At 40.0% G+C, this 26,696-nt stretch overlaps 1 protein-coding gene across 3 annotated transcripts; it reads right to left on the bottom strand.

The window, feature by feature from the left end:
• Window positions 1-252: 252 nt before the first annotated feature.
• zc3h14 (zinc finger CCCH-type containing 14) lies at window positions 253-9,685 on the bottom strand. Of its 3 annotated transcripts, none has more exons than XM_034162258.1 (17): window positions 9,532-9,685; window positions 9,193-9,235; window positions 7,995-8,109; window positions 7,394-7,434; window positions 6,917-7,079; window positions 6,514-6,820; window positions 6,209-6,369; window positions 5,846-5,946; window positions 5,577-5,744; window positions 5,055-5,147; window positions 4,132-4,279; window positions 3,785-3,978; window positions 2,484-2,622; window positions 2,237-2,376; window positions 1,898-1,980; window positions 1,667-1,773; window positions 253-464 (listed from the first exon to the last, which is right to left on the bottom strand). In XM_034162258.1, the coding sequence occupies exons 1-17, from the start codon at window positions 9,565-9,567 to the stop codon at window positions 461-463; spliced, it is 2,043 nt and encodes a 680-aa protein (XP_034018149.1). In that variant the 5' UTR covers window positions 9,568-9,685; the 3' UTR covers window positions 253-460. The 3 variants fall into 3 exon arrangements, with proteins under 3 accessions (XP_034018149.1, XP_034018150.1, XP_034018151.1); XM_034162259.1 differs by having other exon boundaries at window positions 5,055-5,144; XM_034162260.1 differs by having other exon boundaries at window positions 6,514-6,817.
• Window positions 9,686-26,696: the final 17,011 nt, after the last annotated feature.

Below are 26,696 nucleotides of genomic sequence, written 5' to 3'. Positions count from 1 at the left end.
AATTAAATGCGGTTTGGTGCGTTTCCACTCTACTTGTGGTCACCATTTGGTCATGAAGAAGCAGAGTGTCTGACATCGTCTTCACGGACTATGATGAAACTTGTTTCGGTAGATGAAACCTTGCTAAGACTTTGCACGAGTTTGAGAATGAGCTCAGCGTTAACTACACCTATAACCGTCTTCTTCACTTTTGTTGATGAAAAACTTTAAAAATCTGATCATCAGAACTAGCAATCAAACATGAGAGGAGCATAAAATGTGGAATATTTTAATAGTCTCCATGATTCACGGGTTGACTTACAAAACTTTTTTTTTTTTCCTTTAAAATCAGTCAAAGTAGCACAATACAGCCAAAAAACAAACAACATTGAAATTTAACTATCAGAAACAAAAGACAGTAAAAGAAAATCTTCCACAGCTCCAGATGTCGTCTGCACACGGTCGTTCCTCTTGGACTTTACTATCTGAGACGAGAACACAGTGAGGGGGTGACAAAATTTAGTAGGTGGTACAGAAACGTGCAATATTGTGATTACAGTACTTGTACACATCTCAAGCCAATAACATCACCATTTGCCAAAAATTATATTGCAGTGATACATCCTGTCCAGAGTGTACCCCGCCTCATGCTCGATGGCTGCTGGGATACCCTCCAGCCGCCGCGACCCTTAATTGGAGTAAACGGTTGAAGATGAGTGATATATAAATCATTTTTTGGTTTAAATGAGTATGTGATATTTTGCAGAAGAATCACAAATTAATTATAAAATACACATGAAGGATACTGAACAAACTTGGTTGGGGTTTTCCTCTTCCAAATGCAAGTTTAAAACAAATTTAAAATAATAATAAATCTACTGCTGCATCTTCCCACATTATTCAAGTGCCTTCTTTTTGGTTTAATGTGTATTTATATGCTTTGACTGCCAAATTATGTTGTGTTTGAGTGTTTTCTGAATGTTAGTCCACTTAAAAATGTTTACTGTTATTGTCGTTACATAACTTCATGCTGTGAGGCTTTACGGCGTCTTTATTACACCATACATTAGTGGTGTTTTGTTTCTATGCATGATGCTGGTGTCGCAGACTGAACGGTCCACCCCTAAAATAAATAAATAAATAGGTCCACCTTTTGCATTTGCACGTGTCGTTTCGGACCACAGCAGCAGGTCTGAGGCGAGTCTCTTCACCCAAAGCAAACAAATGGATTAATGTGATTATTAACCATCAGATGATAAAGGTAAAACCTCTTAAATCATTCTAAAGTCAGTTTTAAGCAGAAACGAGGCGAAATTCTGTGACACTTTGAAATGTCCAATGTGCAGCGAATGCATCAACTAGCAGCTCGTTTAGCTGCTGCACTCTGATCGCTTCCGCCGCCTTTTATGATGAAATAATGCTGAATTTATGTGGAAATCATTGTAGTACAAAAGCTTCAGATATCTGTCGCTGAGATCGATGATGACTGGTGTGCAGTTTGAAGCAGAAATGAGGTGATAATCCGTGAACCGCATCATGGGGGGAACTGATTTTTAGGGGGACCGTTCAGTCTGCGACATCAGTAATGGGCTGTAAAATCAGAGTGATACATTTAAATACCGGAACACTTCAAAACTTTTTTTTTTTTGGTTAATCAGTGTTTTGTGTGATTAAAAAAAACGCAAACCTGCTTTGAGCTTTTGTCCACTTCAGGGCATGTCGTGGTGGTACAGACTGAGTCGGGTGGTAGAAGGTACATCCAGCTCTTTTACACTGAGCCGCGAAGCGACAAGGCTGTTGGCAAGAGGCCAAAAGTCAGCCAAAAGCCACGGTTGGGTTTGTTCAAAATTTCTTTACAAGTGGAATAAAATTACTTTTTACATACTCAAAGAGTACACTTTTTTTTTTTTTTTTTTACCTTGGGGTGATAAAAGGGACAGTCCGTCTTCTTGCAGTCGGGAAAGAAACGACATGCACTGGTGGTCTGTGCTACCGGCACTGCTGCAAAAACAAACAAGACAACAAAATGAAACTCACACTGGTTTCATTGAAGTGCTTTTTTTTCCATTTCATGCAATAAATACACTTGATATATATTTCTACAAATTCAGCACAGAGTGTGCACGATGTAGCATTCTGTAATTGGGTAACTGCTAATTTCACAGTCTCACATAAGGTTATTCCAAAATTAGAGAGCCAAAAATAAATACATAAAACCATTAAAACAAAAATGTAGAAATAGATGACGAGGCAGCACCTGGCCTGGGGGGAGGAGCAACCATGCCTCTGCGGCTGACATGAGTGAACGGACAATCTGGCTTGGTGCACCTGGCGTCGTATTTACAGTTCGGATGGACAAAAAGACATTTGTCCCCAAATTTGCAGTTAGGAAAAGTCCTTCAGAAACATAAAACAAAAGTGGGAAATCCACATTAAATCAGAAGTGATAAAAGCGTAATCGTGGTTATTTACTTAGTTAGCTAGTTAGGAAGAGAATTACTCACTTGCACTGCGTTGTGGGATGATGGTACATACATTCATCACCGCTTTTACACACAGGCCAGAACTTGCATCGCTCCATGGACTTATGTTTCTTCAAAGGAACACAGTCGTCTTCCACCATCTCAAAGTCCATCCCTTCCTCTGTGAGAAGAGATCAGAGAGATGTAAGAGGGGTTCTAATTTGGGGGTAATATTCCCATTTTGAGCCCAACAACAGCTGGATATCTCAGTGTTAAGAAACAATAATAAAGACAGACAAATATAAAGACGTGATTTTAAAATAAACTAGGAGTGCACACATATGAGACGGGCATTCAGACAGCACGTACTAAGGTTTACCAATTTTGAAATGCTGTATTTCGATTAACAGGTTTCTTGTGCCGCTATTTTTGACAATACAGAAAACTCACCGTTACCCCAAACCAAATACATAATTTATGCTCATAGATCTGGATGAAATGCCACCTGCTGGTTGTCACTGGACATATATGACTGACAGGTAGATTATTTTTAAGAAACTGATGAAAAGGCCAATGCATCTGGATATGCGGCGGCAACCCCTAACGGGAATAGCCAGGAGAAAAAGAATCCTGAACACCAAAATGTTGGGGGTTTCGTGGGGATCATCAAGAGATTTTGAGCAATTCTGCTAAGAGAAACACCAACAATCACATCACTGACAGCAGTGTTTTCCAGACTATAAACTGCTGTTTGTTTTGTTTTTTTTACTAGTTTGAGAGCTCCTGCATTGTCATCTATGACCACAAGATGATAGCCTATACGCAGGACATGCTACTCCTGTATACTGAATGATACTGTGATTCACACTCAAGAGCAGAAGGTGGCGGTAATGCACCATTAAGATGCACACCAACTGCTGTCAAACAAAAAAATATGAATGAGAGAAATGTTCTGTGCATTAGAAAATGAGTAACTTTAACAAATCAAGCTCTCAAACTGAAAGACCACGCTCGAATAAAAAAAAAAAAAAAAAAAAAAAAAAAGAATATCACTTTCATAATACTCAGCGCAAGATTTGTTTGGACTGGGTGAGACAACAAGAAAAGCAAGCCAAATTTAAAGTGCTTGTGTTATAAATAAGTAATGTGCAGAGTTTTCAATTGGTTAATTACAGTGGATAGAACTCGGGTCCACTGTGTCTGTCCAGTTCAAATGTTACACTGTATGTGTAAAGGCACAGTGAGAATAATGACAGCACACATTTCATCAGGGTTTACCAGAAGTGGGTTAAAAACCACTCCGGTTGCAAAAAAAGGGGCACTGATGTAGCAAATCCCCGTACCTTCAAATGAAGTGATGCCTCCCTGCAGCCTGTGAAGAACACTGACTTTGGAGTCCCGGTTTAGGTGGATAGTTGCATCTGTGACCTTCGCTGGTGGTCTCACCTCATCCATGTCAGAGTCCGTGAGGTTCCCAAGCGGGCTTGGTACCCCATCTAGCGTCACAATGAACTTTGGGCTGTCTCCTTTCTCCTTACTAGTTAAAACCAACAGAACAAAAAGTCTGATAAATTAAAACAAAGGATCGTCAGAATACAGAGGGCCATCAGGCCAACCCTGGTGCAGATTATGTCCTTGACTGAAGAGATCTGCGAGCACACGCTTATAATGCGCATCAGCGTTCATGTACCTAGCCTGGACGGTACGTGGTACAGACGACTGGACCTCCTCCTTGCCTGGAAGTTGCTGCTGGCGGCTGGCTGCAGGTTGTTCCAATTTAGTTTGGCTCATTATGAAGGAGCGTGTATCGTATGTCTTTGTCTCATTGCCTGTTGCCACTTCACCCGAGAAAACACACACACAAAAAAAAAAAATTCTCAGAGGTGTTACCAAATGCAATTCAAATCACATTACACCACTATTCCGAGATCCCTGTAATGAATTCTAAAATGACAAACGTCCAATCTGTAAAACAAACTACAAATATCACAAATCAGATGAAACCGAGTATACGTCAACGCATGTTGACATATCCTGATGGGGATGACACTTGAGCACCACACTAGTTTCTACCCTTATGTGGTTTAGAACTGAAGGAGTGCTTTTATGTTGCCTGGAGGACCAATCCTGCCACCAACTGCAGCAGAGATAAACCTAGCATGCATGATTTGATTGTGGGATGAAACCGGAGCGCTACAGGGAAACGTAGAAATGGGGAAGACCTTGCTGTCAGGTAGGAGCACCAATCACTGTGCCACTAGGCTGACCACGAAATTAATATGAATCTAACATTCAAAATTAAAAATAAATGAATGTAAAAACAAAAAACAACTCTACTTTGTTTTGGCTGGTTCTTTTACCACAGAGTGGACACACCCTACCTGACGTCACCCATGGAGACTTGGCAATGAGAGAAACCAAGAGGATGGCCACATTCCACCTGGCCGCTACTCTCGGGACGTGGTGATGGACTGGTTGTCTACTTGGATGCCTGCCAACCAGGACTAAATGCAGGTGGTGTAGTGTGGTGTGGTGCATGCACCCAAACCTGACCAGGAGCCTTTCAAAAATAAATCTCTCCCACAAAAACCAAGATGTGTAAACAACACTCACCATAGTCACACTGCTCTCTTTCATCACTGCTCTCTGTTACATCCAACTGAAGGCGTGAAGCTAAAGATCTACCAGGAGCTGGTGGAGAATCTGCTTCAGGAAAGAGAGAGCACAGTATTTTTGGCCAGCCAGGTACTCCAAATTTGTTTGGCCTTCGTTCTTAATTTCTCAGAAAACAAAGATGTTCATTAAAAAAAAAAAAAAAAAATCCAACTTTATTTTAATTTACTCAAAAGTTACCCATGTTTGTTTTTTTTCTGTGGTCACACAAATATTGTGCACTCCATATTGAATCATGAATCACATTTATAATACCATAACTACACTATATGGCATTCCCATGTTAGTCTAGCCAGGGATGACACCAGGAAATTTTCAAATAAGAGAATCCTCCAAAGTGAGGGAGCAAACCAACTGAGGGTGGGAGGTTTGGGGACGGTGCTGTACACTAATCAAGATAAAAATAAAGCAGTGAACATGTAAGTTCTTTGTGACTGAAAAACAAGATGTTTGATCGTGTACCAAGTGTCCTGGTGGAGATGCTCTCTGCAGAGGTGCTGGCCTGAACCCTGGGGGCCAGGCTGTGGAGGTGTTCCTGGACCAGATGGATGGCTGCAGTCATCTCCTCAGGGCTGGCCAAGCGGGTACGAGGTGCAACAGGAACTGTCTGCCTCTGTGATATGGGAACAGCTGGGAAGGACAACGGTAGACCATAACCACGCCTGAGATACATGATCTACATGTCAGACACAGAACCATCACGGTAACGTATAAAGAAACGTGGAACCCACTTGATGCGTAGGCTGTTGTTTTGGTGATTGAGTCCTGGGCTTCTGAGATGGCTTTCAATATTAGGTTCCTGTTTGCTTGCTTGGCCGGTGGCAGAGTCGGTCTGAGATGACAAATGCAACAGCACTGCATTAAGATACTCTTTAAGGTCAATAAATGAAGTACTGCCCCAGCTCATGACATGCAAGTATTCTAATCCCGTCAAGATGTGGAGTAATCGTACAAAAGAATACAAAGGAAATTAGAGGGACAGAAGACTGGTTGAAGAGAGGGAATCAGGACAGGAGACAAAATAGTAAGCACTGAAGGGAGGAAAGTTGACATATAAAATACACCAAAGCCCATCATCATCAACAGTCACTAACTTGCGTTCTGGTTTGGATGGCAGCGACACTCTGCTGGACACGCCTCTTCCTGTGCAGCCTGCATCCTCTTCCTCCATGTCGTCGCTGTCCTCGTCGGTCACTCGGTTCACTCGCACAACTGAACTTGCAACCGGCGCCTTCCGTTTACGTGACAACTCCTCCTGCTCAACAAAGTGAGAAGAACGCTAATGTGAATTCAAGATGCTTTATTCGTTTTACAGTGTCGAATCATTTATTAACTGGAAATATAATAAGATTTGGCTGCAGAATATAAAAAGCCACGTGGGGTTTTCCTTCCTTTTTACCTTACTGCAGCTAGTTCTGGTGGGTCTGCTGCTTCTATTGTGAGACGATCCCTCAGAGGGCCGACACGTGTCTGCAGGGCTTGTCAGTGTCAACCTGCTATGAACGGGTCTGTAGATCTCAGCTGTGGGTCTGCTGGCTGCGCCACGAGAACGGCTCCGAATGCCACCTATCTCCACGGGTTCCTCTGCGATGAGGTCATCGTCCAACTCAGGTTTAATGTCGATAACGGCCTCTGAGGGGAGGGGCTCCATTAGCGGTTTAACCGTGGATGTCAAGCGAGACGAACTCTTCTCCAAGGACCCTCTTCTGACAAACAAACATATTAGTGCATCATCATTTTTCTGATTCAAAACGAGCGTCATTTAATACAAGCTAAAACGCTAAGTGACGATTTTTGAAAACCTTTCAGCGGCAGAACTGGACACACGGCTCTCCATCCTGTCGGACCGTGAGCTGGACACAGTCAAGCCCTTTGGCTCCTCTGTGCTGCTGTCTTCAAAAGAGCGGCTTGTTCCTGCGACGGCACCACTGTCGGACTGGATTTGATGTCTGGTGGGTGCAGGCTCTAAAAATCGCCATACGAGAAAGAAAACATGAGCTCACTGCAGTTCACAAAATACATCAGCACCGGGGGTCACATAAAAACTGTAGCGATTGGGGAATTATTTGCAAGACAGTGCATTTTCCACCCATTTAGTAATTTATTTTCTCACCATAAAATAATGTACGCTCCTTAATACTACTGGTGCAAATAAAATGTAAGCTACATATGGAGAAAGGGTTAGAAAATGAGTTTGGGTTTATGGATAGAGAGACTAGGGGAGAGCACTCCTGAATATCTGCCTACTTTTCAGTAAATGCTAAAAAATTTTGACTTACCAACTGTAACAGATCTTAATTTCTCCAGGACACCATGTAGCCTAAAAATCAAACAGAAAATACAAGTTATAAGAGAAATCGACACAATATCAATGTAAACTAAGAGCAGCAAGTGTATGCAACTGTTGTTTTTCAATAATCACAAAGTGGAAACAGATTATTCATGAAAGCATAATGTGGGTATGACATCAAACAGCACTTATTTATGTTTTGTGAAGTTGGGTGTAAATTCTTTTTTGGCAGGATAATACTCTAAATAAGACCTGCTAAAATACCTCCGTCCATGTTTTCAAAAACTATTCTCGACAGTTAACGCCAACATTTGAAAACTGTAATCCACAGCAGAGCTGTGCTTTGACTTTCAATAAACAAAAAGACATTTAAATATCTGCAAATGACATAACTTGTAAGTATTCTTTCACATATGTTACGTGTGTTTTCCTGTATATGTGATTAAATGATTACCAGCACGCAAACTTGAAGAGAGTGTGTGTGTGTGTGACATCATGGCATGGAAACCACACAGTTTAATTTAATGGATCCCAAACTGACACTGTAAAACAACTGAGGACTTGACTGGAAAATATCAATGTGATCCTACCAGGCTGTGAACTTAATAGTGTTGTTTCCAAGGAAAAGGGAGAGATCGTCAGCCATCTGTTGAGAGGTTTTCTTGTTTGCCACCATCACCATAATATAGTCAGGAAGCTCTTCATCTAAAAAAAAAAAAAAAAAAAAAAAAAAAAAAAAAAAACACACACACACACAAAGGAGACATGCTGGATTAGATTGGTGATTGGAAACCAGGAATCATTTCAAAATTAGAACTGAATCTAAAATGCCAAGTACTATGTACCCATTGCAGGGGGCACAACGATAATAATTTCCAATAAGGCTTTATCAATTTTATTCAATTGCATGGATAAATGGATGGAATTCATGGATAAATGCCACAGAAATGCAGTCCATTTACCTTATCATTGCAAACAAATGCCACACATCTGCAGCTACGAGGGGCGATTGATTAGATTTGAGCCTGAGCCAGATTAAGTAGGGAGTGATTCTCCCATCTTTTGCATTCTGAGAAAACTACATTTCTGGAGAATGTGTAAAATTTTGACTCACTGTATGCAATGTTGAGAAATGTTGCTTTCTCAAAACGCAAAAGATGGAGAACCACACCCTACATTTTCTGGGTCAGGCACATAACTTCTCAGTCACCCTCGAATCTGCTAAGCTCCATCACTTGACCAAACAGGGCAGCGTGGCATCAATCTGAGAGACTGCACTGTAGGGGTTTCACAATTTCAGATTTTTTTTAAGTCAACATGTATGTATTTTATGACGATAACTGCAGAATTGTGCCCGTGAGACTGTTAACGAACAAACAAATGAACAAACGCAGGCGATCCCATAAGTGAAAATTATACATCACAGTGCAATACCACCACTTTACTTTAAACATTAAATGAGTTGCAAAAACACACACACACTTTGATACGAAGATACAGACAAGTCTACTACCATTTGGACAATATTTGTAATGTTTTTGCTGAACACCACCACCACTGAGTTGAAATGAAACAATGAAAATGTGCTTTTGTGTGTAGTGATTTATAAAGATAGTGCTCAATTTTTGAGAACTGTCCATTCTAGACGGATTTACCGTGTCTAGTGCTTGTATTTCTTTCTGATGGATGTAAATGAAGCTCAAGACATAATAATAATAATCAGTGCCTTGGAAATGTTTGTCAGTCATGCAAAATGACTGAAAACCTGTAGACTGACTGTTGACTTACCGATATAAGCACCGAGTTCTTGAAGCTTGCCCTTGATAGCGGCCTGAAACAAATTAATTCATTGATTATGTGAACGAAGCTAATAACACTCGCATTTAAAGAGTATGCATCATTCGCAAATAGGTAGTATTTTAGAAGGAAAAAAAATACAGTAGCAAATGCTAACAGACGTATGATTGTTTTCTTGCTAAATTCTCAGACATTTTAAAAGCCTTCCCGTATGGCTAAAAATGTGCTACCATTAGCAAGCTAGTTTTTTTTTTTTTTTGCTAGCATCCGTCTAAAAGTGAAACGTGCAGAACATCAAATTCCACACAATCAACTCATAACTCAACTTACCCTTATTTTCTTGCTAATCTCTGCCCCAATCTCCATAATTACCGTTTTAGCGGAGAAAACAAATTACGAAAGAGCGTTCCCGACTGCTTCGACACACGTAGCATCGAAACTTCGAATCGTGTTTCGAGTAAGAAGATTCATAGGCTCGTTTCCGCTGAATCCCCGTATCGTTCATTTATTTTATTTTTGTATTTGTTGAATCAAAAATACGAAATAAACTAACAGACGAAAATACCGGAATTAGTATTTTGTTTATGTTGAATACGGACGAAATGTATTTCTCCTTAAAATTCTATACACAACAGCCCATAATGACAATGTGAATTTTTTTTACATTTTTGCAAAAAATAAATAAATAAATAAATAAATAAAAATTATTTATATATATATATATATATATATATATATATATATATATATATATATATATATATATATATATATATATATAAAACTAAGAAATTTCATGTGCGTAAGTATTCACAGCCTTTGCCATGAAGCTCAAACTTGAGCACAGGTGCATCCTCTTTCCACAGATCATCCTTGAGATGTTTCTACAGCTTACTTGGAGTCCACCTGGGGTACATTCAGTTGATTGGACATGATTTGGAAAAATCACACACCTGTCTACATATATGGTCCCACAGTTGACAGTACATGTCAGAGCACAAACCAAGCATGAAGTCAAAGGATTGTTTGTAGACCTCCGAAACAGGATTGTCTAGAGGAACAAATCTGGGGAAGGGTACAGAAATATTTGTGCTTCTTTGAAGGTCCCAATGAGCACAGTGGCCTCCATCATCTGTAAATGGAAGAAGTTCAGATTCACCAGGACTCTGGCTGCCTGTTTAAACTGAGCGATTGCGGGAGAAGGGCCTTCGTCAGGGAGGTGACCAAGAACCCGATGGTCACTCTGTCAGACCTCCAGCATTCCGTCTGTGGAGAGAGAAGAACCTTCCAGAAGGACAACCATCTCTGCATCAATCCACCAATCAGGCCTGTATGGTAGAGTGGCCAGACGGAACCCACTCCTCAGTAAAAGGCACATGGCAACCCACCTGGAGTTTGCCAAAAGGCACCTGAAGGACTCTCAGACCATGAGAAACAAAATTCTCTAGTCTGATGAGACAAAGATTGAACTCTTTGGCATGAATGCCAGGCATCAAGTTGGAGGAAACCTGGCACCATCACTACAGTGAAGCATGGTGGTGGCAGCATCATGCTGTGGGGATGTTTTTCAGTGGCAGGAACTGGGAGACTCGTCAGGATTGAGGGAAAGATGAATGCAATAATGTACAGAGACATCCTGGATGAAAACCTGATCCAGAGCGCTCTTGACCTCAGATTGCAGTGACCATTAATCTTTCATCAGGACAATGACCCTAAGCACACAGCCAAGATATCAAAGGAGTGGCTTCAGGACAACTCTGTGAATGTCCTTGAATGGCCCAGCCAGAGCCCAGACCTGAATCTGATTGAACATCTCTGGAGAGATCTGAAAATGGCTGTGCACCGCTTCCCATCCAACCTGATGGAGCTTGAGAGGTGCTGCAAAGAGGAATGGAGGAAGTTTGTGGCATCATATTCAAGAAGACTTGAGGCTGTAATTGCTGCCAAAGGTGCATCAACCAAGTATTGAGCAAAGAGTGTTAATACTTATGTACATGTGACTTCTTAGTTTTTTATTTTTAATAAATTTGCAAACATTTAATAAAAAATTTTTCATGTTGTCATTATGGGGTGTTGTGAGTAGAATTTTGAGGGGGAAAAAATGAATTTAGTCCATTTTGGAATAAGGTTGTAACAAAATTTTAAGCATGAAAACTCACAGAAAACAGGACTGATTTATCCACCAGATGGCACAAGAGACCATTTAAAAATGAACAGATTTTTTTTTTTCTTGCCTTTGGAAAGATCACATTCCAGGAACAACTGATAAACAGAAAAAAATGTGTCATAAATCTACTTTAATAGCAATATATTCACACAAAACATCAATCACAGGTATTATTGGTTTATTTCTTTAAATAGTCACAATAATCTGAGCATCACTTTAAAAGAAAATCCCATTCTGATGCATGTTGGACTTTATAATGCATATGTTTTCCCTCAAAGATTATTTCCTGTTTTGCAGCCCCTCAATGCCAACCAACAATGACGGGAAGGCTCTCGCTTGCCGTCTAGACGAATGTCTGAAATGTTCTTGCCAAATCCGGATGCCCCCGTTTGTGCGTCTGCCTTCTTCACACCGTTTGTGTTAATCTGATGCACAAATTATTTAACAGGAACATCAACTCTTGTCTTTGTTCTACAAATGTTATGACGCTTCATATTGCAGCTTGACTCGATTCCTTGATGTTTCTATGGAATTCTATTAATTCTGACACATTATCACTCCAGGATTAATACATTGGGGTTTTTAATGGGACATAATGGTGGAGGAACAGTTTAAACCAATTGGGATTTATTAAAGGGGTCATATTATGCACATTTACAAAATGCTGCTTTTCATCACAGATGTCCTAAAATATATAATAAGGTGGCAGAGAAAAATATAATCATCACTGCACCCCATACTCCAGATATAGTCTGCTGCATTACAGCATCCGGGGTCTGACCTTGAGCATGTTATGCTGAAGTGAAAATCCATTTAAGATTTCTTATTTCAACAAATCCAGTCTTTAAAAATTAGCTGAGAAAACTAATTTTGAGCTATATTTTATGAATATTTGGAAGTTTCATAAATGACACAGCAGCTTAAAAATTTTAAATCAAGTGAAGAAGATTTGTTTTTGTTGCAGATTTGGCTCAAAACAAGATGTTTCCAAGACTCTTTCACTGAACAAGATGTATTATCCAAGAATGATTCCTTATATCTTACAGAAATTTCACTTTTAAGAGATTGTGTCTGATATTAAAGGTATATTGGATATAAAAAAAAGACAAACTACTGTAGGTAATAGTACCTGTTGGGCAAGAACAGTTTAAAGACTTCGGTTGACATCTGGCTGACCTTGCTAGTACTAGGGGAACTACGACCACTACCTTTGCACCCCCCCCCCCACCCCCCAGGACTAAACCAAATCAACTTTTTTAGGTTCCTCAGATGACCGCAAAACACAATCAGGATGTTCCCAAAAATTAAAAACTGGCCTCAAGACAGTTAGCCAAGATGGCGTCCAAGATGGCCGTCAAAATGGGTTTTTTAAATAAAACACCTTTAAACAACTTATAAACAACTTAAATATCACAAAGATTCAATGGGAAATCCATTGTAGGTCAGCGCAAACTCATTTGTGCCTAAACTAAATTCATTCATGGGTTTAAGATTCAAAATGGCGTCCAAAATGGCCGCTAATAAACCCTTATCATTAAAATACCTAGTAGGAAGTTGTTTATATGTTGTTTAAAGATGTTTTAGTGAGAAGAAAAAAAACACCCTATTTTGGCGGCCATCTTGGGTGCCATCTTGGATAACTGGCTTGAGGCCAGTTTTTATTTTTGGGAACATCTTGATTGTGTTTTGGGGTCATCTAAGGAACCTAAAACCGTTGGTTTGGTTTAGTCCTGGGGGGTGCAAAGGTAGTGGTCGTAGCTCCCCTAGTATAGGGCAAATCTGGAATCTACCTAAGTGTGCGTTCTCCATATTTGGTCCAAATGTGGTTGAAAATCAAATGAATTCACCTTAACCTTTGCCCAGGTTTTATTTATTTATGTTTTTTAAAGGAAGTTTCAATGTCAACCTTCACTAACATGCCAAGTTTGGTAGAAATCAGCAAAAGAACTGGGGAGGGCACACAGGCAGACATGACCTTGACCGCAATGCTTGATCACAATTTTGACCTCACTTGGACACTTCCAGAACCCAAATCCACATGAGTGCCATGTTTGTGGAAAATTGGAGTGGAAAACCTAAAGTTTGACTTTTGATCCCAAAGCTTGACCTTTCATAAAGTTGACCTTCCCTAACCAATTTGACAACCCGCCTATATATGTGTGCCAAATTTGCTGCTAATTAACCAGAGGCAAATTTGACTTTGTCTGGGAAGTTCTAGAACTAACCTCCATATGTGTGCCAGGTTAGAATGAAAAACTTAAATTTTGACCTTTGACCCCCAATGGCATTAACCTTTGCCAAAACAGACCATTTAAGGGAAATCATGAAGTTGACTGTCATCCACATATCAAGTGTGATGGAAACTGGCCAAAGTACCTCAGATGAGTAGGTCAGCAGACATAATATTGACCCCAGTGATTGACCTTTCATAAATTTGACCTCATCTTGGCAATTCCAGAACCCTCTTTCATATGTGTGCTACATTTGGTGAAAAGTTAAATTTTGACTTTTGAGCTTCTGGGCCTTGATCCCAAAGTTGATCTTACCTGAGCAATTCCAGAACCCACCTCTAGATGTGTGACAAACTTGTTGCACATCGGAGTGAAAAATTGACCCCAGTGACCTCGACAGCAATGGTTGACCTTTGGAAAATTTGATCTTGCCCATGTAATTCCAGACGTCCCCTCCATATTTGGTGCAAATCGGTAAAAATTACTTATTAATTAAAAAAAAAAAGAAAAATCAAACTTCAATTTTGACCTTTGACCTTTACCAAAACAAACCATTTCAGGGAAATTCTGGAGTTGACTATTATACACATACAAATTTAGGTGAAATAGGCCATCGCGGGAGTCGGGGAACAAACAGACAGATTTAAAAAAATTTGACCTTTCACCCAGTGACCTTGCCCTTTGCCAAAACAAAGCCATTAAGGGCAGTTCTAGGTTCATCCTACATGCACACAGCAAGTTGGTGGAAATTATCCCAAGTACCTCGGAAGAGGAGTAGAACAAAAAACACAAACGTTTCTAAAACTCTACTTTTGTTTTATCATGAGATTTTTTGCTGAGTTTACATTTTCCCTTTACATGTAACGCTCCTAAAAAAAAACAGTTCTTCTACTTTTTGCAGCGTCGACCTCACAGAGCTGTGCCAAACATACTGTATTAACACGGATATTCTGCCAGTATGCTCACATGCCATAAGATGAAGGCATTTATCACAAACACTGCTGAGTTCATAACCATCTGTCCCTGTATGTGTGATCGCAAATCTAGTGTCATGCGGCGAGCTTTCCATCACCCGCTATGCATCCGCAGACGACGGCAGCAATGTTACTTCCCTTTTCTTCGAAATGCCGTCACAAACTTGTTGTTTTTGCTGGTAAACATCTGCAGATTCTGCAGTCATGCGATGATCGTTCGTCCAGCAGGTCTGCGTGGCTCTTCCTCCCCCGTAGGCGCAGCAGCAAACTCCTGTCGACTTCCCCCCTGAAACCTGTCCACCGTCAAGGAAAGCAAAACCCCTTCAGTGTCACGTTACTGTTTAAATAAGTCAAGATGCTGCCTTGCAGGGGGAAGAGTGAGGTATCGGCTGGCGACCCGAGAGCAGAAAAGCTTTTACAAAGAGGCGCTCTGAGAGGTAATTCATTGCACCTGCTCTGACAATGCCCAGAAACATAATCCAGGCTTTCCCGGACAGGATGACACCTGTATGAATGAAGCGGCTGCAGCTGGGTGTTGGCGCACAATCGCACGTTCATCATGCACGCGCAGAAGCATGCACAGAGAATTCACTCTTTCTCATCACATATGTCAGCTGAGTTACTGTTACCATCCATTTCCCTTTTGTGGCGTAAAACCAAATTGCCACCAAAACCGCATTTCTTGTTTCAAGCAACGTGACAGGAGATGGAGAAAAGTCAGCTGAGGACAACATTTGCCTACAACATGAGGAAAACAAGTTGACCTGTCTGTGTTTGATTCACTCTGATGAGGCATTGACTCATTAGTTTGTCAAGGAAGTGAAGGCACCGTAAAATCTACAGCTGCTTTTCTCACCTGCCAAACCCAAGGTTCAGGAAAGTACTTTGTTGGGTCATTTAAAGGCCATAAGCGCCAGTTCTGGCTGAGTTCATGGAAGCTGGAATTTGTTTGTGTCCAATTACAGATCAAAATTTGCTTTTGTAGTTTAGCATATCTAGAGACATATCATTAGAACCTGAGGCATAAAACTCTTGGGAAACACTGCCAGTTCTACCTTGGACACTCAGGAGAAAGGAAAAAAGTTAAAGATTTTAATCTGTAGTGAGAATGTTCAAACAGTCCATGGTGGAGGTTCTAGGCGAATCCTGCCATTGGAAGAAAGCAGGGGCAGGGCCCACCCAAGATGACAGGCAGAGAATGACTAGTAGGAGTGGGGTGGAGGAGGTAGCGTCCATGTCAGTGACTGCAAGCAGTCATTTCTTAAATAACATGCAAGTTTGCTATTGATTGTGAGTTGATGATTAAAAAGGGGGATGAGCTGCTTCATTTTAGTAGCTTAGATGGTTATCACCCATTTGGTGAATGTATAAGAAAGCTTTGACATGAGTCTTCCTGGTGGAAAATACACTGCACCACATTTCCCATGGTTAGGGTAAACATACAAATTTTTGTGCTCCACTTTTTTTGCACATATTTTATGATTTTTTTTTTTCAATAATCAGCTGCCTTTGCCTTGTAGTTCTTGCGAGCCATCAAAAAAAAAAACAACTTCCCCTATAATGAGCTCACATACAATCAAATGACAAAAGTAAAATAAAAGAATCTATTTTATGTGCCCGAAACATTTAGCTAATAATCTCTGGTGCATTAAAAACAAAAAGATTTTATGAAATTCCCACACTCTTGTCTCTGCAGAACATGTTTTGACCCAGGTTTCAAGCCAACGTAGTTTGAATTATGTAATTACGAGTACTTCTGGTGAAATCCTGTTGATGAGAATCAACAGCAAAGGTGTATTTACTTTGGAGCTTCTCCTGCAGCTGTAATCGAAGCCCGTTTTGCAGCGCTCATGCCTTGGCTCACTTTGCCGGCTCCGCTGATGACATTTGCAGCTGGTTGGCTTCAGCAAGTGTATTTTCCCATTTGAATAGACAACATATGGGGAGACTCTTTATGAAGACTTTCAACTCCTGACTTTTGGCTGTAATGTTTTTAATTTCTCTACAGGCGTCTCACCCGCTCCCTAATATTAAGTAGAATGACAGAATAAACAAGACGTAAACTCCAGTATAGTTTAAGTGTAGCGGACGAAGATGGTTTTAAATAACATTCAGGAAAAGGTTTGTTCGAAAGCTTTTCATGAACCTTCCAAAAATAATGTATGTTCAAAGCTATTTCTGTGAGAAATTACATGCTAAATGGTTTGCGGTATAGATTGATTTATTTTTCCTAATTATTTTCTAACAATCCCAAATTGAAAAGAACAAATCCTGTTTGATAATCCCACCCAGTGGTCGACACAGTTCTGCTAATCCACTAACCGCTAATTAGTGAAGCTGACATTTTCACTAACTTTGAAAACCATCAGCGGACCAATTAGCTTCCGCTAACTTTCAGACATGCTCACATTTTTTATTTGCTGGTAAAGTGAATAAATTTAACGTTCAAAAACACTTGTAAACTGTAAAAATCATGCATGATAGCTCCTGTTTATGAACGCAGAGAGCTAGCTAACACTTCCAGTTCACAGGTCAAAGCACACAAGCACTGGTAAGAAGACAAGGAGTTACACTGTGGGCAACAACGGTAAGTAAGCAGCTCAGAAGTCAGTATTTTTATTTATTTGTTTTTCGTGCATTTGTTTTGTATTTGTGAACACAATATGGGTGAGCCGTAGCTCCGTTAACAGTTTGTTATAAATATATAATATAGAGATAAACTGTGACTTCTGATACTATGATTTACTGCTTTTGATAAAGATGATGAGAGTGATTGGGGTTTTATTTTTTATTTATTTATTTTTTGTCTGTTCATTTTGTGTTTGTGATCACCTTTGAATTTACCCAGAAGCCCCTGCGGTGCTTAAACACAAAACTGGCTTATCAATAGCCGACAGTGTACTGAGTTAGCATTTAGCGGTAACTTCTGCTAAATTTTTTAACAGTTTATCGGTTTAGCATTGTAAAAGTTAACTTTTAAGTTTGCAGTTTAATGGTTAGCAAAGATATGCTTTCGGTTAGCTATGCTTACCTCTGTGAACTCCTATATAGGACTTCACAAAGCCTAGGCACTTTGTGTGTGAATTGTGTGTAGAAAGTCTACGTCCACTAGTTGCGCCTCTGAGCACCTTAGCAGCATTTTCTTTCTACTGAAGCAGCTTTTGCACCTTGCCAAGTTTGGCAATGACTTTTTCTGCCAATAGCACACTGACTTCCCCCAGAGACACACAAGGCAATGCTCAACACAGCTCCCTTTTACTTTTCCTGGTTTTGAACATGTTAAAAATATTCTGGACAGTCAGACTTGAGCCACTTCACATTCAGATCAGTGTAGGTCTGACACATATCGGTGTCCAATTTTCTTTTAAATCATGGAAAGAATCACTCTGAAATATCAGGAGCTGAGGTCGGAATGTGTGCTTTGACTTTAACTTCAAAGAAGAGCCTTTTGGCAATCCTACTTGAAGTCACTCCTTCAGCTCCAGAACTGTCATGTGCCATAATGAAATATAAATAGTCATCCATTGCGACACTTAATTAATTGCATTACAGGTTATGAAAAACGTCTTCACTTTGACATTGAATCCACTCATTCACATGCACATCTCTCTTGCTGCACCTCTATATCTCATTTTCTATTCCTATGGAACAAAACTATGTCAACACACATGCTGATATCTGTCTGCAAGCTATACTATCACACTGCAATGACTGACTGTTAAGCAAATATCAGTGTGATTGCTGTGTATTGTAGGTTAATTGTATTCAGTAAGACTTGTAACACAGGAAAGTAAATAGACAGGCCTAAATGAGTAGAAAGAGGCGATTGTAATACCTATGTTTGTTTTACAATGTCTTCAAAACACAAAGGGAATTTGTAATTTTTGAAAACCTGATGGATAAACTCAGATCATAGTCTCATACGTAAGTCAGGTCAAGGCCATAGGTCCAAGGTTAAGTTCAAAACAGTGGTTATCGTCTTAAATATATTCATGACCAAATATCAGGAACTAGATGAGTTATTGAAACAAATGTTTCTGCATAGACTTCTGCTGTCCTGGGGCTAATAAATGTGTCAGACCTACGACGTCAAAGACGAAAATGAGGTAAAAGCCGAAAATAACGTAAAAGACGGTAATGGCGTCAATGGCTTCAAAGACATCAGTGGTGTCAATGACAACATCAACTGAACTATGAATCAACTGAATACATTGTCTTTAACAGACATGGGGTCAAATACTTTGCATTGTATTTAAATACAAATACTTTAGATTTTCGAATTCCAAATACAAATACTTTGTACTTTTCAAATACAAATACTTTATATTTTGAGTATTTCAAATACAAATACAAATGCTTTCTATGAACTATAAACAACAAATCAACACAAAAACTGATAAACTGGTGACAATTTACTGTGAAAATAGCATGACCAAATACTATTGATAAGTAAAGGATTGAATGTTTTATCACAAATTCACTATTATAATATCACAGGCAATAATCAAACTATCACAATCTATATTCAACACGGTGTCACAGAGATTCCCAAGTTTGAAAAGTATTTGAAAAAGTATTTGTAAAAGTATTTGGAAATACTTGGGATTGGCGATGTATAATCAGAAAATACAAATACAAATACTCCGAAAAATGTATTTAAGTATTTTCAAATACAAATACTTTTGTAATTGGCCCCATGTCTGGTTTTTAAGTTGTAAATTAGTTTAAACAAGCTTTGTGAACTCAGTTCCAACCTATCAAATGGACTCACTCAGGGGAAGGAGGAGTAACAGGAAGACAGAGGTCAGGAATGAGAGCAACAGTAGTAGCCAGTAAACCAGTATTGATCAGTATGTCTGGTATTTATATTGCAAACAGTTTTTCTTTTTTACTTCCACTTTTGATACTCTGTGTGCTTCTTACCCTGTGTGCTGCCACACAGTGCTGCTGGAACCTCAATTTCCCAGAGGGAGTCTTCCCAAATTTCTATCTAATCTGTAATCTAATCTAATCCTTGAATTTTGTATGGCGTGATAAGTTTTGCAGTGCAAAACAATCAAGCTAGCCATGGCATATTTCGTTTGCGTTACGAAAGGGTGAATTATGATAGAAATTTCCTCAGAAATGCCAACGATATCTCTAACCACAATCTCTCTGTCGGCATTCGATATCTTCACGGGAATTTGCATGGATGTTTCTGCTCCCCTCACATCGTTAAAGTGATATTCCCAACTACAGAGATGTGCATTGTGCATCACGCGCACACAGTATTGCTAGCCTATTTAATTGCACAAGTATACCATGCCAAATAATCACGCGGCTATGCAACTTGTACTCTAGTTAGAACACAAGCAGAAGAAACTGCAGGGAATACTGCACTGAAACCATGTTAAATCAGCATGTGGAGGCCTTTTCTTACATTTAATGAAATATCACATTATTCCAGCAGACCAAAGGCGTTCTATCCGTACATGCATAGTGTGTCTCAGATCCCGCAATGGAACAATTAACTGAGACCACAAGCAGCCACATGATTGCAGAGAAACAGTTAAACCATTAACGTCTTCCCCACTGATGCAACTGGAAGACGTATTTAATGAAAGAAAGCTTTCATATGCAATAACCATCAGCAATGACAATTTTGCTCCCAGCATCATACAGAGTGATGGGCAGAAAGGAAAGGTATTTTAATATAGTGTGCACAGTACTTGAATGTCAATCATACCCACATACCCCAAATGAAAAAAGGGATTAAATATTTTTAAGACTGCAGTGAAGCTTTAAAGGGAATAAAAAAATTGACCAAAATGACTTAATAAATCAAATCAAATCAAATCAATTTTATTTATATAGCGGCAAATCACAACAAACAGTTGCCCCAAGGCGCCTTATATTGTAAGGCAAGGCCATACAATAATTACGTAAAAACCCCAACGGTCAAAACGACCCCCTGTGAGCAAGCACTTGGCAACAGTGGGAAGGAAAAACTCCCTTTTAACAGGAAGAAACCTCCAGCAGAACCAGGCTCAGGGAGGGGCAGTCTTCTGCTGGGACTGGTTGGGGCTGAGGAAGAGAACCAGGAAAAAGACATGCTGTGGAAGAGAGCAGAGATCAATCACTAATGATTAAATGCAGAGTGGTGCATACAGAGCAAAAAGAGAAACACTCAGTGCATCATGGGAACCCCCCAGCAGTCTAAGTCTATAGCAGCATAACTAAGGGATGGTTCAGGGTCACCTGATCCAGCCCTAACTATAAGCTTTAGCAAAAAGGAAAGTTTTAAGCCTAATCTTAAAAGTAGAGAGGGTGTCTGTCTCCCTGATCTGAATTGGGAGCTGGTTCCACAGGAGAGGAGCCTGAAAGCTGAAGGCTCTGCCTCCCATTCTACTCTTACAAACCCTAGGAACTACAAGTAAGCCTGCAGTCTGAGAGCGAAGCGCTCTATTGGGGTGATATGGTACTATGAGGTCCCTAAGATAAGATGGGACCTGATTATTCAAAACCTTATAAGTAAGAAGAAGAATTTTAAATTCTATTCTAGAATTAACAGGAAGCCAATGAAGAGAGGCCAATATGGGTGAGATATGCTCTCTCCTTCTAGTCCCCGTTAGTACTCTAGCTGCAGCATTTTGAATTAATTGAAGGCTTTTCAGGGAACTTTTAGGACAACCTGATAATAATGAATTACAATAGTCCAGCCTAGAGGAAATAAATGCATGAATTAGTTTTTCAGCATCACTCTGAGACAAGACCTTTCTAATTTTAGAGATATTCCGTAAATGCAAAAAAGCAGTCCTACATATTTGTTTAATATGCGCATTGAATGACATATCCTGATCAAAAATGACTCCAAGATTTCTCACAGTATTACTAGAGGTCAGGGTAATGCCATCCAGAGTAAGGATCTGGTTGGACACCATGTTTCTAAGATTTGTGGGGCCAAGTACAATAACTTCAGTTTTATCTGAGTTTAAAAGCAGGAAATTAGAGGTCATCCATGTCTTTATGTCTGTAAGACAATCCTGCAGTTTAGCTAATTGGTGTGTGTCCTCTGGCTTCATGGATAGATAAAGCTGGGTATCATCTGCGTAACAATGAAAATTTAAGCAATGCCGTCTAATAATACTGCCTAAGGGAAGCATGTATAAAGTGAATAAAATTGGTCCTAGCACAGAACCTTGTAGAACTCCATAATTAACCTTAGTCTGTGAAGAAGATTCCCCATTTACATGAACAAATTGTAATCTATTAGATAAATATGATTCAAACCACCGCAGCGCAGTGCCTTTAATACCTATGGTATGCTCTAATCTCTGTAATAAAATTTTATGATCAACAGTATCAAAAGCAGCACTGAGGTCTAACAGAACAAGCACAGAGATGAGTCCACTGTCCGAGGCCATAAGAAGATCATTTGTAACCTTCACTAATGCTGTTTCTGTACTATGATGAATTCTAAAACCTGACTGAAACTCTATAAAGCCTTTATGTAGTCATTCTTTGTGTTGAATGCCTATTTTATGGTTTTGAACAAAGGTCAGCAGGTTAATGAGCCACATCAATCATAAAGTAAAGGAAAAAAAAAAATCCCAGTCTTTCTTTTAAACAGGTCTTTCAACACTTTCAGTGCCTTCGTGCCCCCAAAAGCCTGTAGCTATAATTACATATCTCGTGTGCAATGAATGGAGAGCGGTTTTATTTTTCCAGGTTCATTGCCTGTGCACAGACTTCGCTGCGTGACTAAAGCTGTCGGACACACTACACCTGACGGCTGAGAAAAGGCAGTCTGACACAGAGGAGTCGGACTTATCTCAAACGGTGAGGCAAGCCGTTAAGATGTTGGGTGCTGAATGACAAGAAACAGTCTGAAGGAGCCCCCCCATCCCCCCAGTCGCCACTCCCACCCCAGGGGTGGCATTGTTGTGTTGGAACTGACCTTAGATTTTAAACGATTTTTAACGCTAAGTTGGTTTTTAATCTACCGTTTAGGGTGAAATGTGGTTGAGGTTTCATGTTAAATACTGCCAAAGTTCCATCATTTTGTCATCCCATTAAAAAACTATCCTGCAACAAGCGAAATTGTGGCTTGACGCAGCTCGTTCTAGCCTTCTGTGACATATGTCGCAGAAGCCCATATTTGGAGTCCAGCTTCCCCTGTGGGACACACCCACACAGTCTGTGGAAAACAGATTGTTCAGCCTTGACAATGCTCTTCCTTCACTTCGGGAAATTCAGGAAGAACACCAAGCCAGGAAAAACATTATTCGCAAGTCATTTTGCTACCTAAAGGTAGTAAAAAGAAAAAAAAATGTTGATTTTTTTGTTTTACCTAAGTGTCTATGGTGTTTTTCTGGCTACAAATCTGTAGTAAACTGGGTTTAAAAGGGATCAACAAGCTCAGGGCCTGAATTACAGGGGCGTACTTTGGGTCTGACCCTGAATTAAGACTTTAACCCCCCCCCCCAAAGAGTTTAAAAACAACAGATTGTGGGCTTCAAATCAAAACATTACCGATACCTATTACCTAACATTTACGTATAATTGTGCATATTACAATATAATTCCAGTATTCATGCCTGAAAGAAACCTTTAAACTGATTTCAGACATCCTAAAGTGGACAATACCATTTCTTAACGTGAGTTGAACCTGTCGCTGTAAATTTTACTTTCTTACCTTCACAGATTCGGAATTAGATGCAAACACTAGCTAGCATAGGGTGACCAAACGTTCAGTTTTCATGCCCGGTCTTGGCTGTCCTTTCTTTTTTTTTTTTTTTTTTTTTTTTGGAAAGTTGTGAAAATGTCCTGTTTACATTGTTTTTCATCTTTGAGTAAACTTCGAGTATCATTTATGTATCTCATTGTCCTGGTTTTCGGTAATCAAAATATGGTCACCCTATAGCTAGCACAAACCTGCTAATGTAAACACTAGCTATAATTTTAGCCTCAAATTACAGTGTAACTAGCTACCATTACTGAGCTAAAGCTAGGATTTGCCTTACGTAACATTAGCCAAATACAATTAAGTAAGTTCCCCCTGACTGTTGCTGTATATTTACACTCTGAACAAGCTAACATAGGTCTACATAGTTTGTGTAGACATGGACTTTTATTTGTTGTCGCAGAAGTCTAAAACACGCTGTTTCTAGTATAAATTAGGCTTATGGGGAGCACCTGCATGTAGAGACTTGCGAAGACTTGAGAATTGTTGGACACTGAGGATGTTTAACATCAAATCTATCAATATTTCACTGAAAAATAGAAACATTTTGCCACAATCAAGACCTCCTTCCAGGGGTCTCAGCATAGTCCCACCACTTTATCTTGTGCTAATCGTTTATAGGCTACAAGCTAATGCTACTTGCGTAGTACCTTATCAGAGCTGTTATTTACACGTGTGTCTGGATGGTTATTAGAATCTGTTACTGATGTGAGCTGAAAGCTAAAGTGGAACGCGGTGTGAGAATTGTTACCGAGCTGCTCTCTGGGGCTTCTAACAACCGTCAAGGGTCACAGATTTGTCTAAAACCCGCGAGGCATTAGTGGGCAATTACAAAGCCCATAGTCTGCAGCTGCAGAGAAACATGCCTGTGCATGTGGATACACAAACACACTCATACGGACACAATTAGTGCTGTGGATAATGTTTCTCTGCTGTATTTGGAAGAAGCTGCCCAATAAATTCAAGAAAAGAGTATGACCCAACCACGCACACCAGAGCACCAATAAAACCCATTTCTGCTGAGTCGTCATATGATTGCAGCAATTTTAGAACAGTTTTATTGTAATGAACTTTTTGTGTACTGTTATTTGGTTGTGAAACTGAAGTAACTGATTTACTTATTATGAGCAATGCTGGAATATTATGATTGTGGAGCTTATCATCATATACAGGTATGTAATATCAACTTCAATGTTAAATTAATGCCGGGAAAGGGATAGGGAAGTGTGGGATGAGCTGCTTGGTCTGCAACCGCTGCAACCTGGACCTGGATAAGTGGAAGAAAATGAAAATGATAAATGACTAAGCAAAACCAGAAGCAAACAATGGGTAGAACGTGCGAATGGTTATACTAAAAGTTAATTGTGTTGGTACTGCAAATTACTCATGGCAAACTCGAAACATTCTTGTTCCACAGTCCACATAAAAAGAAACACATAATGTGCTGTGTTACCACCTGCTGAACACCATCTGCTGAATTTAATATTTAAAGGCTGCAATGAGCGAAGGTTCTGAACGTGTGTGTTGCTTGTTATTAAAATCATTAGTGATCTAAACTTACAAGAACATATACCTCAGTTTATTCTTATTTTTGCTGTTTTTATTCCGTAACTCCATAGAATTCAGTCACAGATAGTCCAAACTATACCTTTTTGGAATCTTTATGATCAGGCAAGTAATGTGGAATATTTTGCAATATGATTGGAGCATCTTTTAATTTTGACCTCTGTGTAATTCTTCAATTGACCCCTACCTGTCCACTGATTGAAAAGTCAAATGGCCAATCGGTTTTTTCAAAAGAGGCGTGTCTATGGAGTATTTCTGCTGAATGTGATGCTTTTATCACCATTTGCATGATTGTTTCAGTTATCTGCTGCACTAACAGAAGAAAACACAAAGTGTGCAGCCCAGTTCTATATGTAGCGGGATGAAAGTCCCGGGTTCCAATGGAAAAGACGTTCCCGCTAGCTTGGCTAACGGGGAATTCTCCTTTGGCTGACCTGGTAGAGGAACGGTCTTTTGTGTGAGCCGCTTGGGTTCCATCCCCACCGTCGTCCCGGCCACGAAGGTCCTGCTGCTTCAATCTGGCATCACGAACAGGATGTGGATCACAGAGTATGCTAACATGCACCTGTGACTTCGGGATGAAGTCAAAAATGGTGGGAAGATGTGTAGCGGGATGAAAGTCCCGGGTTCCAATGGAAAAGACGTTCCTGCTAGCTTGGCTAACGGGGAATTCCCCTTTGGCTGACCTGGTAGAGGAACGGTCTTTTGTGCAAGCCGCGTGGGTTTGATCCCCACCGTCGTCCCAGCCATGAAGGTCCTGCTGCTTCATATATACTAAGGGACAACTGTGTGCATATGTGTATGTGTCCCTGTCCTGTCCAAACGGCACCTCTGAATTGAGCTAAACTATGGCCCACATAGACTTTGACATGGGGAGTGACAGGCTAAGCACTTTAGTAGAAGTAGTAGTAGTAATAGTAGTCGTAGTAGTAGTATTTAAGGGGTGAGATACCTTTGTGCTGCAGAAGTGAGCTAAACTAGGCACACATAGACTTTGACACGGGGAGTGATGTAGGCTATTGAGCACTTTAGTAGTAGTAGTAGTAGTAGTAGTAGTTGTTAAGGGGAGAGACACCTTTGTGCTGCAGAACTGAGCCAAACTTGGCACACATAGACTTTGATACTGGGAGTGACATATGCTATTGAGCACTTTAGTTGCAGGAGTAGTAGTAGTAGTAGTAGTAGTCATAGTAGTAGTAGTTAAGGGGAGAGACAGGTTTGTGCTGCAGAACTGAGAATGACTTGGCACACATATATGTTGATACAGGGAGTGACATAGGCTATAGAGCACTTTAGTATTAGTAGTAGTAGTGGTAGTAGTAGATAAGGGAGAGACACCTTTGTGCTGCAGAACTGAGCTAAACTAGGCACACATAGACTTTGACACGGGGAGTGACATAGGCTATTGAGCACTTTAGTAGTAGTTGTAGTAGTAGTAGTTAAGGGGAGAGACACCTTTGTGCTGCATTACCATCATCAAGTGTGCTAAAAGGTTGGTGTCACGTTTTCTATTCCCTTCTTTTTCCTTTAAACTTATTATCTCTTCATTTTTGCAAGTAACATTAGCAATAGCGGTAGTATAGTAGTAGTAGTGGTAGTAGTAATAATAGTAGCTGTCTCTTCTTGTGGCAGCTTTAGTTGCACCCTAACAGATCTCTGGAATTCAGGATAGGTGGGAGGTGATAGCGTTGTTGGTGAAGATGAAGTTTTCATTTCAGTCTCTGAATCAAACCCGCCCCGCGGAGGGTAATCGGCTAGTAGCAAATATTTTGTCAAATTTTGTTCCCTAGCAGCCTAAGTGTTCAAAGTATTTGGAGAGAGACGCAGATTTGTTC

The sequence above is a fragment of the Thalassophryne amazonica genome, chromosome 21, assembly GCF_902500255.1.
Source record: "Thalassophryne amazonica chromosome 21, fThaAma1.1, whole genome shotgun sequence".
In the NCBI taxonomy this organism is placed as follows: domain Eukaryota; kingdom Metazoa; phylum Chordata; class Actinopteri; order Batrachoidiformes; family Batrachoididae; genus Thalassophryne; species Thalassophryne amazonica.
This window is presented reverse-complemented; position numbering and strand designations above follow the sequence as displayed.

What these genes read in the sequence shown, in the direction of transcription:
- zc3h14 (XM_034162258.1), bottom strand. Translation starts at nt 9,567, where the DNA reads ATGGAGATTGGGGCAGAGATTAGCAAGAAAATAAGG. An exon ending in AGAACTCGGTGCTTATATCG is followed by an intron (nt 8,110 to 9,192) that starts GTAAGTCAACAG and finishes TTTTTTTTTTAG; the next exon opens with ATGAAGAGCTTCCTGACTAT. An exon ending in CCACGTACCGTCCAGGCTAG is followed by an intron (nt 3,979 to 4,131) that starts GTACATGAACGC and finishes GGTTTTAACTAG; the next exon opens with TAAGGAGAAAGGAGACAGCC.